Source organism: Aspergillus clavatus, genomic scaffold (assembly GCF_000002715.2).
Source record: "Aspergillus clavatus NRRL 1 1099423829802 genomic scaffold, whole genome shotgun sequence".
NCBI lineage: Eukaryota > Fungi > Ascomycota > Eurotiomycetes > Eurotiales > Aspergillaceae > Aspergillus > Aspergillus clavatus.
The window spans coordinates 2,393,016-2,406,480 of NW_001517097.1; the positions used below are offsets into that span (position 1 = coordinate 2,393,016).

The following is a 13,465-nucleotide window of genomic DNA, read 5'->3' on the forward strand; positions in this document are numbered from 1 at the left end:
TACAGCGCATGTAATCGAGACAAGAGTAAACACACCACCACTGCAATAAGACCAGACCGAGAGAAAGAAGAGCTGATAGACATACGCATCGCATTCTTCAATTCATACCACATTTTCATTATACCCTACTCCTGTCGGCCCCCCGATGTTGCTGCAAATGGCCAAGCAAAGAGTCAACGCTTTGCAAACAGAACAAACACCAATGCGCTCGCACCGCATCGCCATTAGGACCAGGACCTGATCCAACGCCTTCGATCTATCACTCTTATTTGGTATCCTCTACTTCATTATCAATCAAAATCAAGCGAGCTCTATAATCGTGCAACAGTAGCGACGCAAAAATGAGCGCATCCGACTCGCTCGCGCCACTTCCCAGCGACCAGCAGAACGGACAGGATGCTGGGAAGCGCAGAGAGAGCTTCAGCTCTCAGAACTCGCAGACTGCGAAAGAGTAAGACATGACCCGGCAGAATTGCCAAAGGCATTTATGCTTTCGACTATTCTTGTTTCTCTTCTGACTAACACGCCCTGACTCGCAGATTCATCGAATCGCAAATGCGCCTCGAGGCCGACGCTCGCGAAATCCTACCATACGTGAGTTGGTCTTTCCCAGAAACCCGCAAGCCCAGCTGATACATCCTCAGTCATTCAACTCCTGCACACAAGCCCTAGGGCCCCTTCGGCAGAGTCTATTCGCCTGTCTTACCTGCAACCCTCCCACCGACGGACCAGATGCGCCATACACTGCCGCTGGGGTCTGCTACTCCTGCTCCATTGCATGCCACGGTGAACATACGCTCGTCGAGCTCTTCAACAAGAGAAGCTTTGTCTGCGACTGTGGGACAACGCGCGTGCCATCGGGCCTGCCTTGCACCCTGCGCAACGACCCAAAAACCGGGGCCAAGGGCGTTCGCTCGGAGGAGCCCGCGCCAGGGAACAGATACAACCACAATTTCGAGAACAAGTTCTGCGGCTGCGGCGAGGAGTACAATGCTTTCGAGGAGAAAGGGACAATGTTCCAGTGTCTGGGGCTGGGCACTGTTGAGACCGGCGGTTGTGGCGAGGATTGGTGGCATCCAGAGTGTCTTATTGGGCTACCAAGAGACTGGTATACGAAAGCAAAGGCCGAGTCAGATGATACTGTGAAGGAGAAGCAGGATGTTGAGGCGGCGGATGAAGATGATGGAGATATGCCTCTTCCGCCTGGATTCCCAGCTGAGGACGATTTCGAGACTTTCGTCTGTTACAAGTGTGTTGAATCGAACCCCTGGCTGAAGCGGTATGCCGGCACGTCAGGCTTTCTTCCCGCGGTCTATAAAGAGGGCGGGTTGTCGACAGCTTCAGAACAGCAACAACCCACCGCTCAAGCTTCCCCTACACCGTCGCAACAACCAATTAACACTAAGAAGCGCAAAGCAGACGGCGATGAAGCGGAAGAAGGATCGGAAGAAACCACCGAATCATCCGCGAAGCGACCAAAGGCAGAAGACCCCGACAACCAGACCACCCCAGCACCCAACCCAGAACCCACACACCCCGAACCCGCCAAACCCAAGCACGCCTCTCTCCCCGACCCACCCCCCACAGCCACATTCTCCCTCTTCCTCAAAGAAGACTTCCGCGACCACCTCTGCCGCTGCCCAGACTGCTTTCCGAACCTAGCCAAACACCCGCAGCTCCGCGAAGATGAGGATACCTACGAGCCCCCGCTCTCAGAGGACGGCGAGGCCAACGGCGGCGGCAGCACGGGCACAGGCAGCATCTACGACCGCGGCGAGGCGGCGCTGAGCAACATCGACCGCGTGCGCGCTATCGAGGGCGCGATGGTCTACAACCACCTCCGGGACAAGGTGAAGGAGTTCCTGAAGCCGTTTGCTGAGTCCGGCACCGCCGTCGGCGCGGAGGATATCAAGGCGTACTTTGAGAAATTGCGTGGTGACGAGCAGTCGATCAAGGAGGCTGCTGCGGGCCGGGTCTCAGCCTCTCCAAAGGAAAATGGTGATGGGAAGGATGAGGGGGATGGGCGCAAGGAACAAAGTGGTATGTTTTGTTTCTTTGGTGTATGTGGTTTCTGTGCCGACTCTGTTACTGACGCTAGGCAGGTTATTGATGTTGCAATTCGTGACTGATGATTCGCATATGGAAGGGTTTTTGCTTTGATTTTCGCCGGACTGGCTGGATTAGGTAGGGAGTGAACGAATGATTCATGGAAATGGGTGCTGGCATCAGGTACGGCAGGAAAAGAATGGGATCGATACTGCCGCGAGACAATCAATTTCTCTTCAGTCATGTTATGTAAACTTGATAATCTAATAATATTCAATTGATTGTCCCACTTGTTGCTTTGAGCTGGTATGTACACCAGTATACAATAAATACTCCACCCTGTGTAGACTGTAAAAGGAGACAGCAGCAGGCGCCAGCAACAACACCGACACCAAATGTCTATCTATCCAAATTGCCAACGCCAGTCCCACGCCAAGCTCAAATAACGCCTGAAATGCAGAGATGAAAACACTATGACAATAGAGCAAAACACGCCGGTCACTCTTTGAGACGTTTTGCAGCCCTGCCCATGAGGCTGTCGTCCGGTAATCCACTCCGTTTGGTACCAGGCAAACTGCCAGAGCGAATATCGTTATCATCCTGGGTGACGCGGCGATGGGGGTATTTGCCCTCGTAGCCCGCAAAGCAATTTGCGGTGATCGGAGTCCCGGTAGTGAAGTACGGATGCTCTAGTGCCTCTTGGGCAGAGATCCGCTTGAGGGGGTCGTATTCAAGCAGCCGAGAAAGCAAGTCGAACCCTTCGGGACCGGGTGTCCCAGCGCTAGATGTTGGCGAATAGCCGTTGTTCTTCAAGCAACTCTGGTACCAACCCTCCAGGTTGGACTGCCGGTTGAGATGACCCCTTGCCATCGCTAATGACTGCAGTTGTGAGAATTCGGGCATTGCCACTAAACCAGGCCACGTTTCCTTTCTGGGTAACCCCATGATCTCGACGATCTTCATCATCTGATTGCGTTGGAAAGGCACTGTCTTCTTGCTGTCCATCTTGGCTTCTTCTCCTTTGAAGATCGGTCGAAGAGAGAGCAGTTCCGCGAAGATACACCCGACTGCCCAGAGGTCCACGGCTGGCGTGTAATGTCGACTTCCCATCAACAGCTCGGGGGCCCGGTACCAAATCGTGACGACGACTTTATCGCCCGAGTAGAGAGAGTTAAGAGGTTTGTAGAAAAGACGAGCAAGTCCTAGATCACCAATCCGAACAGCACCACTGGATGTTACCAGAATGTTGGCTGGCTTGAGATCACGGTGCAATACCCAATTTGTGTGAAGGTAAAGCAGGCCGTTCAGCAGTTGGAACAGTATTGATTTGATCATCGGGGCCGGGATGGCATGTCTTTGGGGCTGAGTGTGGTGATGAATGATCTGAAGCAGGTCATGCTCGGTGTACTCGAATACCATGAAGATGCACTTGTCTTCTAAAATGATCTCCGCCAGCTGCACTACGTTGGAATGATCCAGTTCTGAGCATAAAGACATCTCACGAATTGCCGATTGTGAGAGACCCGTGTACTGGATAATCTCACCCTCTTTATCAGGTTTAAATCTTGGAGTGGTTAGTGTCTAGTATCGTTGTCAAGATCAAGAGTATGTATGCATGCTCACTTTTTAATGGCAAACTCGCCTTTTCGACCATCTTTTCCAATGGCTTTATAGACGCGGCCATATGTACCACTGCTGATAAAACCCACAATGTGATACTTATCCCGCACTCGTACCTTGCTGGTATAGCCAGTACCAGAGGGTTTTCTCGGATCTAAGCTATCTTCAGATGGCGGAAGTTAGCATGTCAAAGGATCTTGAAATGTTGGAGAGATCGGATCCAAAAATGTATGAGAAACCAGGAGTGGATATAGCAGGAATAAGAACGTAAGAAAATGAAGAGAGTTCCGTAGAAGAGAACGCGACCTTGAAACCAGGAACGGCAAGACACAGCATTGGGGTAAGCTCGGAGGGGAGAAGAAACCATTACCACGTGGATAGAACCCGCCGATGGAGTTGAAGAATGGAAAGTTTCTTCCAAACATGATGGGTTAGATACAAAGAAGATCAGAGAAACAGGAAACCGATGTGATTCTCAGCAGACACTGGATACAAAGGTTTTCTATCTTTTCCCTTTGTAACAAGCTATACAGCTTTCTTGGCGACGGTGGAACATAGGCACACCTCAAAATCGAAGCCAAAAAGGGAAACCTTGACAATGTAGAGAGGAGCGGCAAAGAAAGGAGAGAAAAAGATGGGCGGTCTGGGGTCTGGCTGTGATGATTATATGGTGACAAAAATGATATTAACCAGCATTACCATCAAGAGCAGCCTGCAAATTCCTTTTTAAAGATAGATTCTGGCTGACGGTGGCCACAACGGACCTGGAGGATGCAGTCAATGGGCCGGAAGATGGAGGCTGGTTTGTCAGACTCATGGAAGCAGCGAAAGGGTCCGACAGGGTGGAGGAACCGTTCAAACTGGGGTTGCGGTGGCTAGCTAACAGTAGTAGTGAAAGTAGTAACTCCTCCGTAGTCCGTACTGGGATCTCCTCATTAGTTGGGAGGAACGGTAGGGGGGAGTCGGATCCACGGTCGCGGTAGTGGCGTGGACAGTGCACGACGAAGAGGATGGCTCTCCACTAGACGGATACTAGAAACAAGTGCATGCAGAAGTGATGATGAGGATCGATCTCACGAGACAAATAGTCGATGAGAGTCGATGAAGGTGATGCATATTGATCTGAGTGTTTCTGCCTCGTTGAAAGCGCCGTTTCCCCTCTTTGTTAGTCAGCAAGCGTGGTTGCTTGCACGATCAGCTATCCCGGCATTCTTCATAGGAGATGTCAAGGATTGACACAGGCTGTTGGAAATTGTTATTTTGACCCTTGTTATTGCTCAAGGCTTCTTGCATATCTCTCGGAGCGTATGACGGCCTGTCTGTACGATGGGGAGGAGAGCAGCGGAATTGCTGCTTGCCATGTTTCGGCTTCCGAAGCAGATGCCTTAGGTATCCGTGGAATAGCTATCTCCAGCCTCCAATATGATCGATAGTTCAGTATCAACATAGCAGAATTGAACGTAGTCGATAAGGTCATAGGATCGATGAGATATATCTACATCAAGTGACAAACTTACATGTGTGCTCGCCGGAGAATGGAAGATAGAGGAGGTAGGTGAAGAAACATCATTGCAAGCAAGCAATGTTGACATCACGGGATCTCCTTATCCTGATAAGGGACCCGTTTCCTTCACACCGTCTAGAGATCAGGGAGATTACCTTCTTCAACAACACAGCTGTGACACACTCGATTATAGTCTACAATGACTTGATACTATCTCTTTTGTCATTTATCTGCTACAACTTCTCTTCGGTCACCCTTTGGAGCGGGCCAAATAATTACTAGTACTATGGGTCCCGATGGATTGGGTCCTTCAAGGATCACGGCATATCTGATCTATCTCGTTTTTGTTATCACGCTAGGTCCGCTTCAGTTTGGTTATCATCTGGTTCGTTCACATAATCTGACGATCTTATCTTCAAGGCACTCTCTGATTGACTTTGTATCGGTACAGGCTGAACTCAATGCTCCTCAGGCAGTTATTACGTGCGAGCGAAAGAGCATCCATTCCACCAGCTCGACGTGGTTCAAGAGCCTTCCGCAATGTATTCCTATGAATGCGTCCCAATTCGGTCTCGTTTCTTCTATATATACACTTGGTGGTTTACTTGGAGCCCTGCTCGCAGGACCAGTCTCTACCAAACATGGACGTTTGTTCGCTCTGCGAGCTACCACAATCTTCTTCATCTTAGGTCCTATTGCGGAGACTCTGGCGCCTGGTATACTGATTTTGAGTGTGGGAAGGCTGTTGAGTGGTATAGGGGCGGGAGCTGCTATTGTCGTGGGGCCGATCTATATCTCGGAGATTGCTCCCCCTAACGCTAGGGGGTTCTTTGGTGCCTTTACGCAGATCATGACCAATGTGGGTATCTTATTGACGCAGACGCTCGGCTACTTCTTCAGTGAAGGGTATATGTGGCGAGTTATCCTTGCGGTGGCCGCGTTGCTTGGTATATCGGAGCTCCTTGGTCTCCTCTTGGTGCCAGAAAGTCCGACTTGGTTGGCGGAGCATCAACAAGCGGATTTGGCTAGACAGGTGCTGCAGCGGATTCGTGGGAAGGATGCAGATATTGAAGAGGAAGTGAAAGGATGGCACAGTTCCTCCCAGGGTCCTACGGCTGGTTCGGCCGAGGAGGAGTCGCTGCTCACTCCTCCCTCGGGCAACCTGCCACCCAAGCAACCCCCGGTTACCATCATGCGAGCTGTGACCGATTCTTATTACCGCCCTGCCATCATTGCTGTCATTGGCGTTATGGTGGCTCAGCAGTTCACAGGCATCAACAGTATCATCATGTACAGCGTGTCGCTGCTGCAGAGCATCCTTCCCACGACAGCGGCTCTACTTGCCGTCCTGATTTCGGTCATCAACCTCGTCATTACCCTTGCGTGCTCACCACTGCCAGATAAGATCGGCCGGAAGACTTGTCTCCTTCTGAGCATCTCCGGTATGGGATTGAACTCTGTGCTCTTGGCAATGGGGATCTACTTTAACCAGAAAATCCTATCCGCGATCGCGGTTCTGCTCTTCGTTGCCAGCTTTGCGGTCGGTTTGGGTCCCGTACCGTTCATTCTGGCCTCGGAGCTAGTGGGCCCCGAGGCTGTGGGCGCGACGCAGAGCTGGGCTTTAGCCGCCAACTGGACGGCCACCTTCCTCGTTGCTCAATTCTTCCCTGTGCTCAACAGCGCATTAGGCGGTCGTGGCAAGATCTATTGGATATTCGCGGTGCTGGCCTGCGTTCTTGGCGGGTTCATCTATCGATGGGTGCCCGAAACCAAGGGCAAGGCCAATGCCAACGAGGTTTGGGACAGGGAGGATCCGAGGCGAATTGATTGAAGTAGCCGCGACGGACTCACTGGCGAACTTCCTAGCAGCCCGATTATGTAGCACAGAAAGAAAGGCATCTTTGTATTCACAATCTATCTATATGCCACATCGATTATGATCGGTGAGTGAGACGAGTATCTAAGGAAACACGGCGGCATGCGAGCAACCACAAAGAGAACGTACATATAAGCTTGTTGCGAGATGAGGACCAATTGCGTTGGCCGGGGTAAAAATTCAAGGGCTGAATAGACTCGGGGGTTTTAGAAGAAGAGTTTTACCGAGGGATATTGGACATCCACTTCGATGGCGTCTACCGCAATACTGCACGTCCCTCTGAGATGCAGGAGACTGCAGGAGACTGCAGGAGAGTCCTCTGCAAGTGAGGGGCAGATAACAACAGGCATCACCCTAGTAATAAATAATCCTATGATGTCGATAGATGGATCTTTTTTTTTTTTTTTTTCCCTTGTCCGATTTGGTCATCTGCTCGATAGTGATAAGTGAGTACACTGTGGGAGTTCAAACCTGAGACAGTATCAGGGCGTTGAAACTGAATGCTTGACCATCATCATCATTGGCATCTTGGTGTGGGGCAACGTAGGACAAGGGAAATAGTTCAAGCCACAGGGAGGTGGACAAGACTTCCAAGAGTCACATTGTTTTCATCTTGTCGGGCTGTCGAAGTGTTGATAGAGACTTAATTCATGATGGGCCATGGTTCCTTGTCTTGGAGTGCTTGGTCTGACGTGAGGTAATCCAGGAGAGATATATCTCAGCCCCTGGAGGTATGGGGTTGGATGATATAAATTATAGGATATGCCAGGCGTTGGATAAATAGATAAATAAATAGATAATTTGAGAGTTATAGATGAGTAGTAACTAGGATATACTGCATATCATCATCATCACCGATATTGAATGACAGTGACAGACTCAGAATTATGATCACTGCTCAGCCACAGCAAGTGTGTGGTACACTTCTATAAGTAGTGGGTGAAACATCCCCACCACACCGTCATTCCTTGATCCATTAAGGAGGAGATTAGAAGATAAATGTTGGGGAAGAATCAAACTAGCCATACTATGTACATGAAATGATGTCGAGATACATACATACATACATTATTACTATTATTTGGGGGTTACACTTGCATCTGTTGATACTGGCATGCCGCATGCATCACTCCTTACCTCCAGCCGCGACTCGTTGAGTTAGTGAGCCACATTTATTATGATCATGTTGTGGTAGACAGGTAACTACTATTAGGTACCTAGTAATAGGCAGCCACATTCACAATGGACTATGGAGTAGATATATTGGCGGGCCTTTGTCCACCGTGCTCTGGGTGGATCAACCTTTATTTAGTGAATATGTAACAAATAGATACTCTTCTTTTCTGTCACTTTCTGTCATCTGTCAGTCTATGCCTGACGTCTTTGCGCGTAACCCGGGTCTTCCGGACAGTATCACTGTTGGTATGAGATAATGATTAGAAGAGATTGTATTGAAACCATCCGCCATAGCACAAAAGTCAGTGTAATAATTATGGGACACACAGGACGGCTTCTGAAGGATAGATACACAGAGTAGATCTTGTCATATTGCACAATTCCTGCCAGACTCAGGAGTCAGGAGTCTTAGCAGTAACTAGATAGTATCTAGTACTCCGGAGTAAGACTGGCAGCTAATCTTGAACTATCCAGGGTCAAAAGGAGGTCCCCCACCAAAAGGGACAATTCCTCTTGGTCTTCTTGTCATTCTGCTCATTGTTTTTCTCTATCAGACTCTCAAGCTATCTATTCTTATTTCGAAGATTCCCTCTAAAGCTCCCTCTTCAACCCTTCCCTTTCTTTTGTCTCATCTCGCACATCCATTGCGGCTCCTGACCGTGCTCAATTGCATCGTCTTTCTAGCTTTTTGCTTTCCTCGCCTCTCTCTTGGCAGTTCCCACCCATTTTGTTTTCTTTCCGGTACGTTGCTGGTGGCTCCCCCCCCCCCATTATCATGTCTAGGTGTTGTTGGTCCTGATCGACCCGACCAGATCTTAAAGGGAGATCGACCGGGCCTCAACCACAACCGCGACACTTTCCCCGTCGCTGGACGGCCTTGGAACCAGCCTTTCACGCTTCATTATATCGTCATTTTCGCTTCCAGGATCAGCCCCTGATATCATTGATCTACCACTCTAGACCGGATTTTTCCACACTGAAGCACAAACAAGCCTCGTCCGGGGTTGACGCGACGTGTCCTCCGTCTTCATAAAAACAGCCGGTCCCCGCAATTCCCGCCATCCACCATGGTGCGGTTACCGTTGCCTCAACGTCTCAGTTCCCATCTCAGTGTCAAGAGTGCTTCTTCCACCCCCGGTCAAAGTCGAAGCACCAGCCCCATGAGAACCACCGAATCAAGACCACCCCTGGTCCTCAAGGTCACTGCAATCAAGGTAAGTGTGGTTCATTCACCGCACCAGAGCTCCGTAGAATGTCGCGATTGGAGAACTGACGTGCCGTTTTCAACTCCACCAGGGCAGAAACCTTGCAGCGAAGGATCGAGGCGGGACCAGCGATCCGGTAAGCTTGCTCGATGGAATATTGGGAAAATGTCACAGAGAGACGTCTAGGACTGACCTTCGTCGCGTTTTGACAATAGTATCTAATCGTCACACTCGGAGAATCGAGGCAATCGACGCCAACAATACCGAAAACGCTGAACCCAGAATGGAACGTGACATTCGAGATGCCTGTGGTCGGGGTGCCATTGCTGGAGTGTATCTGTTGGGACCATGACAGATTCGGTAAAGACTACATGGGCGAATTTGACATCCCTCTGGAGGACATCTTTGCCGATGGTGAAGTGAACCAACCGGTGCGTGGAAGATCAATATCAGAGTATGATCGACTCCTTAGCTGACCCGTCGTCCCCAAGCCTAAATGGTACACCCTCAAGTCGAAACGGAAGTCAAGTAAGAAGAAGGATAGCACGGTCTCGGGGGAGATCTTGCTGCAATTCTCGCTGATCGACACGTTGAACCCCACGGCACCTTCAACCGAGACCTACCAGAAATTCAAGGCCCTGGTTTCGAGTGGAGACGAAGACGAAGACCTTCCGCAGATTCCTACGAACGATTCGGACGATGTTGACAAGGATGAAGAGACCTCGGATGAGACCGACGACCTGACGAAACCAGAGGTTGTAGAGAAGAGGAGGAAGCGGCTACGGCTCGCTCGCTTGAAACGCAAGTCGTTAGCAGCCCGCGCGTATCAGTTCTCCGGCGCTGGCAACGTACAGGGTATTGTGTTTATGGAGATCGTGAAGGTAACGGATCTTCCGCCGGAACGCAACGGTATGGCTTCACCACCAAGTTCAGTATCGCAATGGGACTATTCCTGACCAGTGGCACAGTGACCCGCACTTCTTTCGATATGGATCCTTTTGTCGTCACCTCGCTTGGGCGCAAAACGCTCCGGACACCGGTCATCCGCCACAATCTCAATCCGGTTTACAATGAGAAGATGGTTTTCCAGGTCATGAAACATGAACAGTCCTACACGATCAGCTTTACTGTCATGGATCGAGACAAATTTTCTGGCAACGATTTTGTTGCATCGGCCGGGTTTCCGTTGCAGACTCTGATTCAAGCTGCCCCGGAGGCCGATCCGGAGACTGGGCTCTACAAGCTTCAAGACCCGTCCCTCGATCCTGCAGGTTCTGATACAGGTTCACTCGGCAAGTCAGGAGCGAAGACCGGGATCAGTCCCTCCCCATCGACTTCTAGTCTATCGAAGTTGACAAGGCCGACTTTCAAATCTCGAAGCTCAGCAACTTCCCTGTCCGGCCAGTCCCAGTCGGACCAGCCAGTTGTTTCGCCTCCGCTCACCATACCCCAGGGAAGAGAGAGCGGTAGCAATATCTCTGATGTTCCAACTGCTACAGAAAACGGGACGCACCAAATGGATATCCAAAACCTTCCAGTGTACCGGATTCCTTTGATCATGAAGAACAAGGAAACCTGGGAGGACAAGCATTCCCCGGAGCTCATGATCAAAGCAAAATATATGCCTTATCGCGCGCTTCGTCAACAGTTCTGGAGACTAATGCTCAAACAATACGATGCGGATGATAGTGGTCGAATCGACAAAGTTGAGTTGACAACGATGCTTGACACTTTGGGTTCAACCCTGAAAGAGTCCACCATTGATAGTTTCTTCCAGCGATTCAGCGCGGAGAATGAGCCTAGCGAGACCATGGATTTGACCTTTGATCAAGTCGTGATCTGCCTCGAGGATACACTGCAGGCACTGCAGAAGGATCATCGGGCTATCGCCAAGATGCAGGCGGGAATATCCTCGTCAACAGGCAGTAGCCAGGACAGCACGGAACAGTCCGATGGTGACGATTCTCCTTTGGAGACGAGCACAACGCTACCAGCCAATATTGATCCTAGCACAACATCGATTCCAACCTTAGACAGGGAAGATCAGCTGTCTCCAAGCGAGGAAGATCTTCACCCCGATGATCTCGGCGATGAGAGAGGTGAAGAGCACGTTATTGAGATTCGGGAATGCCCTCTCTGCCATCAACCACGGCTGGCCAAACGGTCTGATGCAGACATCATCACCCATATTGCTACGTGCGCAAGTCAGGATTGGCGGCAGGTCGACAACCTCGTGATGGGCGGCTTCGTGACCTCCAGCCAGGCGCAACGTAAATGGTACTCCAAGGTTATCACGAAGATTTCCTATGGTGGCTACAAGCTAGGCGCGAACTCTGCGAACATTCTTGTTCAGGATCGTATTACGGGACAGATCAACGAAGAGCGCATGAGCGTTTATGTCCGTCTGGGTATCCGGTTGCTATACAAAGGTCTCAAGAGTCGGGAAATGGAAAAGAAGAGAAGTATGTTATCCCCTGCAAACAATCATTGAAGGGCTCAATACTAATGGACGCAGTTCGCAAAATTCTCAAATCGTTAAGTATCAAGCAAGGCAAGAAGTACGACGACCCTGATTCGGCAGCTCAGATCCAAGATTTCATCAACTTCCACCAACTTGATTTGTCAGAGGTTCTGCTGCCCCTTGATCGGTTCAAGACTTTCAATGAGTTCTTCTACCGGAAGCTCAAGCCGGGCGCACGGCCGTGCTCAGCTCCAAATGAGCCCAGAATTGTCGTATCGCCTGCAGACTGTCGCTCAGTCTTATTTGATCGGATTGACGAAGCCACCAGCATCTGGGTCAAAGGCAGAGAATTCTCCATCGAGAGACTTCTGGGTAATGCCTATCCGGAGGATGCCGCGCGTTACAAAAATGGAGCCCTTGGTGTCTTCCGTCTGGCTCCCCAGGACTACCATCGCTTCCACATTCCTGTCGACGGCGTCATGGGCACCCCGAAGACGATTGAAGGCGAGTACTACACGGTGAACCCCATGGCAATCCGTTCGGCATTAGACGTATACGGAGAGAATGTCAGGGTACTCGTGCCGATTGATTCAGTCGCTCACGGCCGTGTCATGGTGGTTTGTGTCGGAGCCATGATGGTCGGAAGCACGGTGATCACCCGGCAGGCAGGTGACCAGGTTCGACGTACTGACGAGCTTGGATATTTCAAGTTCGGCGGAAGTACGATTCTGCTTCTTTTTGAAGAAGGCGTGGTGAGCTTTGATAGGGACCTGGTCGACAATTCCAGAGGCGCTTTGGAGACTCTGGTAAGTCGGATGACCCCTTCTTCTGTTTCTGATGCTTTGTTTCCCCAGCTTTTTCACTGACGGCACTCCTCCATCTTTAGATTCGAGTGGGTATGTCTATAGGCCACAGCCCTAAGGTTCCTCAATTTGAGCCCGATATGCGCAAGCCAAGCGAGCAGGTCAGCCGTCAAGAGCTACAAGACGCCAAGCGTAGAATCGAGGGCAGTCTGGCGCCTCCGACTAAAGACATTGGCATTCCATGATCTGACAAATCGTGCATCGATGCAATTGATTTGTCACTGACGACGTTTACGGTATAATTCTCGAATGGGCCAGGGGCCCGGATTCAGCATTCATTAGTATATAAGAAAGGGAGACAAGAGCGTGTACAGGTGGGAAAGTGTTGGTATGAACATATTAGACGCAGCCAGGTCAATTTCGTGCATGAGGTACATAGATGAGAACGAGATTCAACATTCTTCTTTCATACATGTGTTTCTACTCTTTCTACTCCTATTTGATCCTATCGTGTGTCTAGACTATCCTGTAGATATTGTTTACTTCGAAGCCTTCGATCCAGATGTTATTCCTTAGTGATGGTGACCTAGCAGTGAACAGTCGCCCAAAACAGCCTAGCGCGACTCCCCACGCGCCAACGACCAAAACAACCGCGTGCTAGCGACGGCGACTTGCAAGAGCAAAACCCCGTCAATCCGGACGCCAATGTTGACGCTCGAGCTGCGCAAGCAGTCGTGATAATTCCATACCCGCTTCTTTCGCCAGTATACCGCA

At 50.3% G+C, this 13,465-nt stretch overlaps 4 protein-coding genes across 4 annotated transcripts, besides 1 other annotated feature; 3 read left to right on the top strand and 1 right to left on the bottom strand.

Moving 5' to 3' along the window:
* Positions 1–341: 341 nt before the first annotated feature.
* Positions 342–2,160, top strand: ACLA_041370 (putative metaphase-anaphase transition protein (Mlo2); the record flags this gene model as incomplete). Its single annotated transcript, XM_001271344.1, has 4 exons — positions 342–451; positions 540–594; positions 645–2,040; positions 2,099–2,160. 4 exons carry the CDS (start codon positions 342–344, stop codon positions 2,158–2,160), a joined length of 1,623 nt encoding a protein of 540 aa, XP_001271345.1.
* Positions 2,161–2,544: 384 nt separating this feature from the next.
* ssn3 (cyclin-dependent serine/threonine protein kinase SSN3) lies at positions 2,545–4,002 on the bottom strand (the record flags this gene model as incomplete). Its single annotated transcript, XM_001271345.1, has 3 exons — positions 2,545–3,610; positions 3,670–3,829; positions 3,906–4,002. The coding sequence occupies 3 exons, from the start codon at positions 4,000–4,002 to the stop codon at positions 2,545–2,547; spliced, it is 1,323 nt and encodes a 440-aa protein (XP_001271346.1).
* A 1,454-nt stretch (positions 4,003–5,456) lies between these two features.
* ACLA_041390 (putative MFS glucose transporter) lies at positions 5,457–7,001 on the top strand (the record flags this gene model as incomplete). Its single annotated transcript, XM_001271346.1, has 2 exons — positions 5,457–5,555; positions 5,622–7,001. The coding sequence occupies 2 exons, from the start codon at positions 5,457–5,459 to the stop codon at positions 6,999–7,001; spliced, it is 1,479 nt and encodes a 492-aa protein (XP_001271347.1).
* A 326-nt stretch (positions 7,002–7,327) lies between these two features.
* Positions 7,328–7,359: a microsatellite.
* A 1,930-nt stretch (positions 7,360–9,289) lies between these two features.
* ACLA_041400 (putative phosphatidylserine decarboxylase Psd2) lies at positions 9,290–12,936 on the top strand (the record flags this gene model as incomplete). Its single annotated transcript, XM_001271347.1, has 7 exons — positions 9,290–9,436; positions 9,519–9,563; positions 9,643–9,858; positions 9,919–10,336; positions 10,396–11,889; positions 11,943–12,694; positions 12,775–12,936. 7 exons carry the CDS (start codon positions 9,290–9,292, stop codon positions 12,934–12,936), a joined length of 3,234 nt encoding a protein of 1,077 aa, XP_001271348.1.
* Between the last annotated feature and the right edge of the window lie 529 nt (positions 12,937–13,465).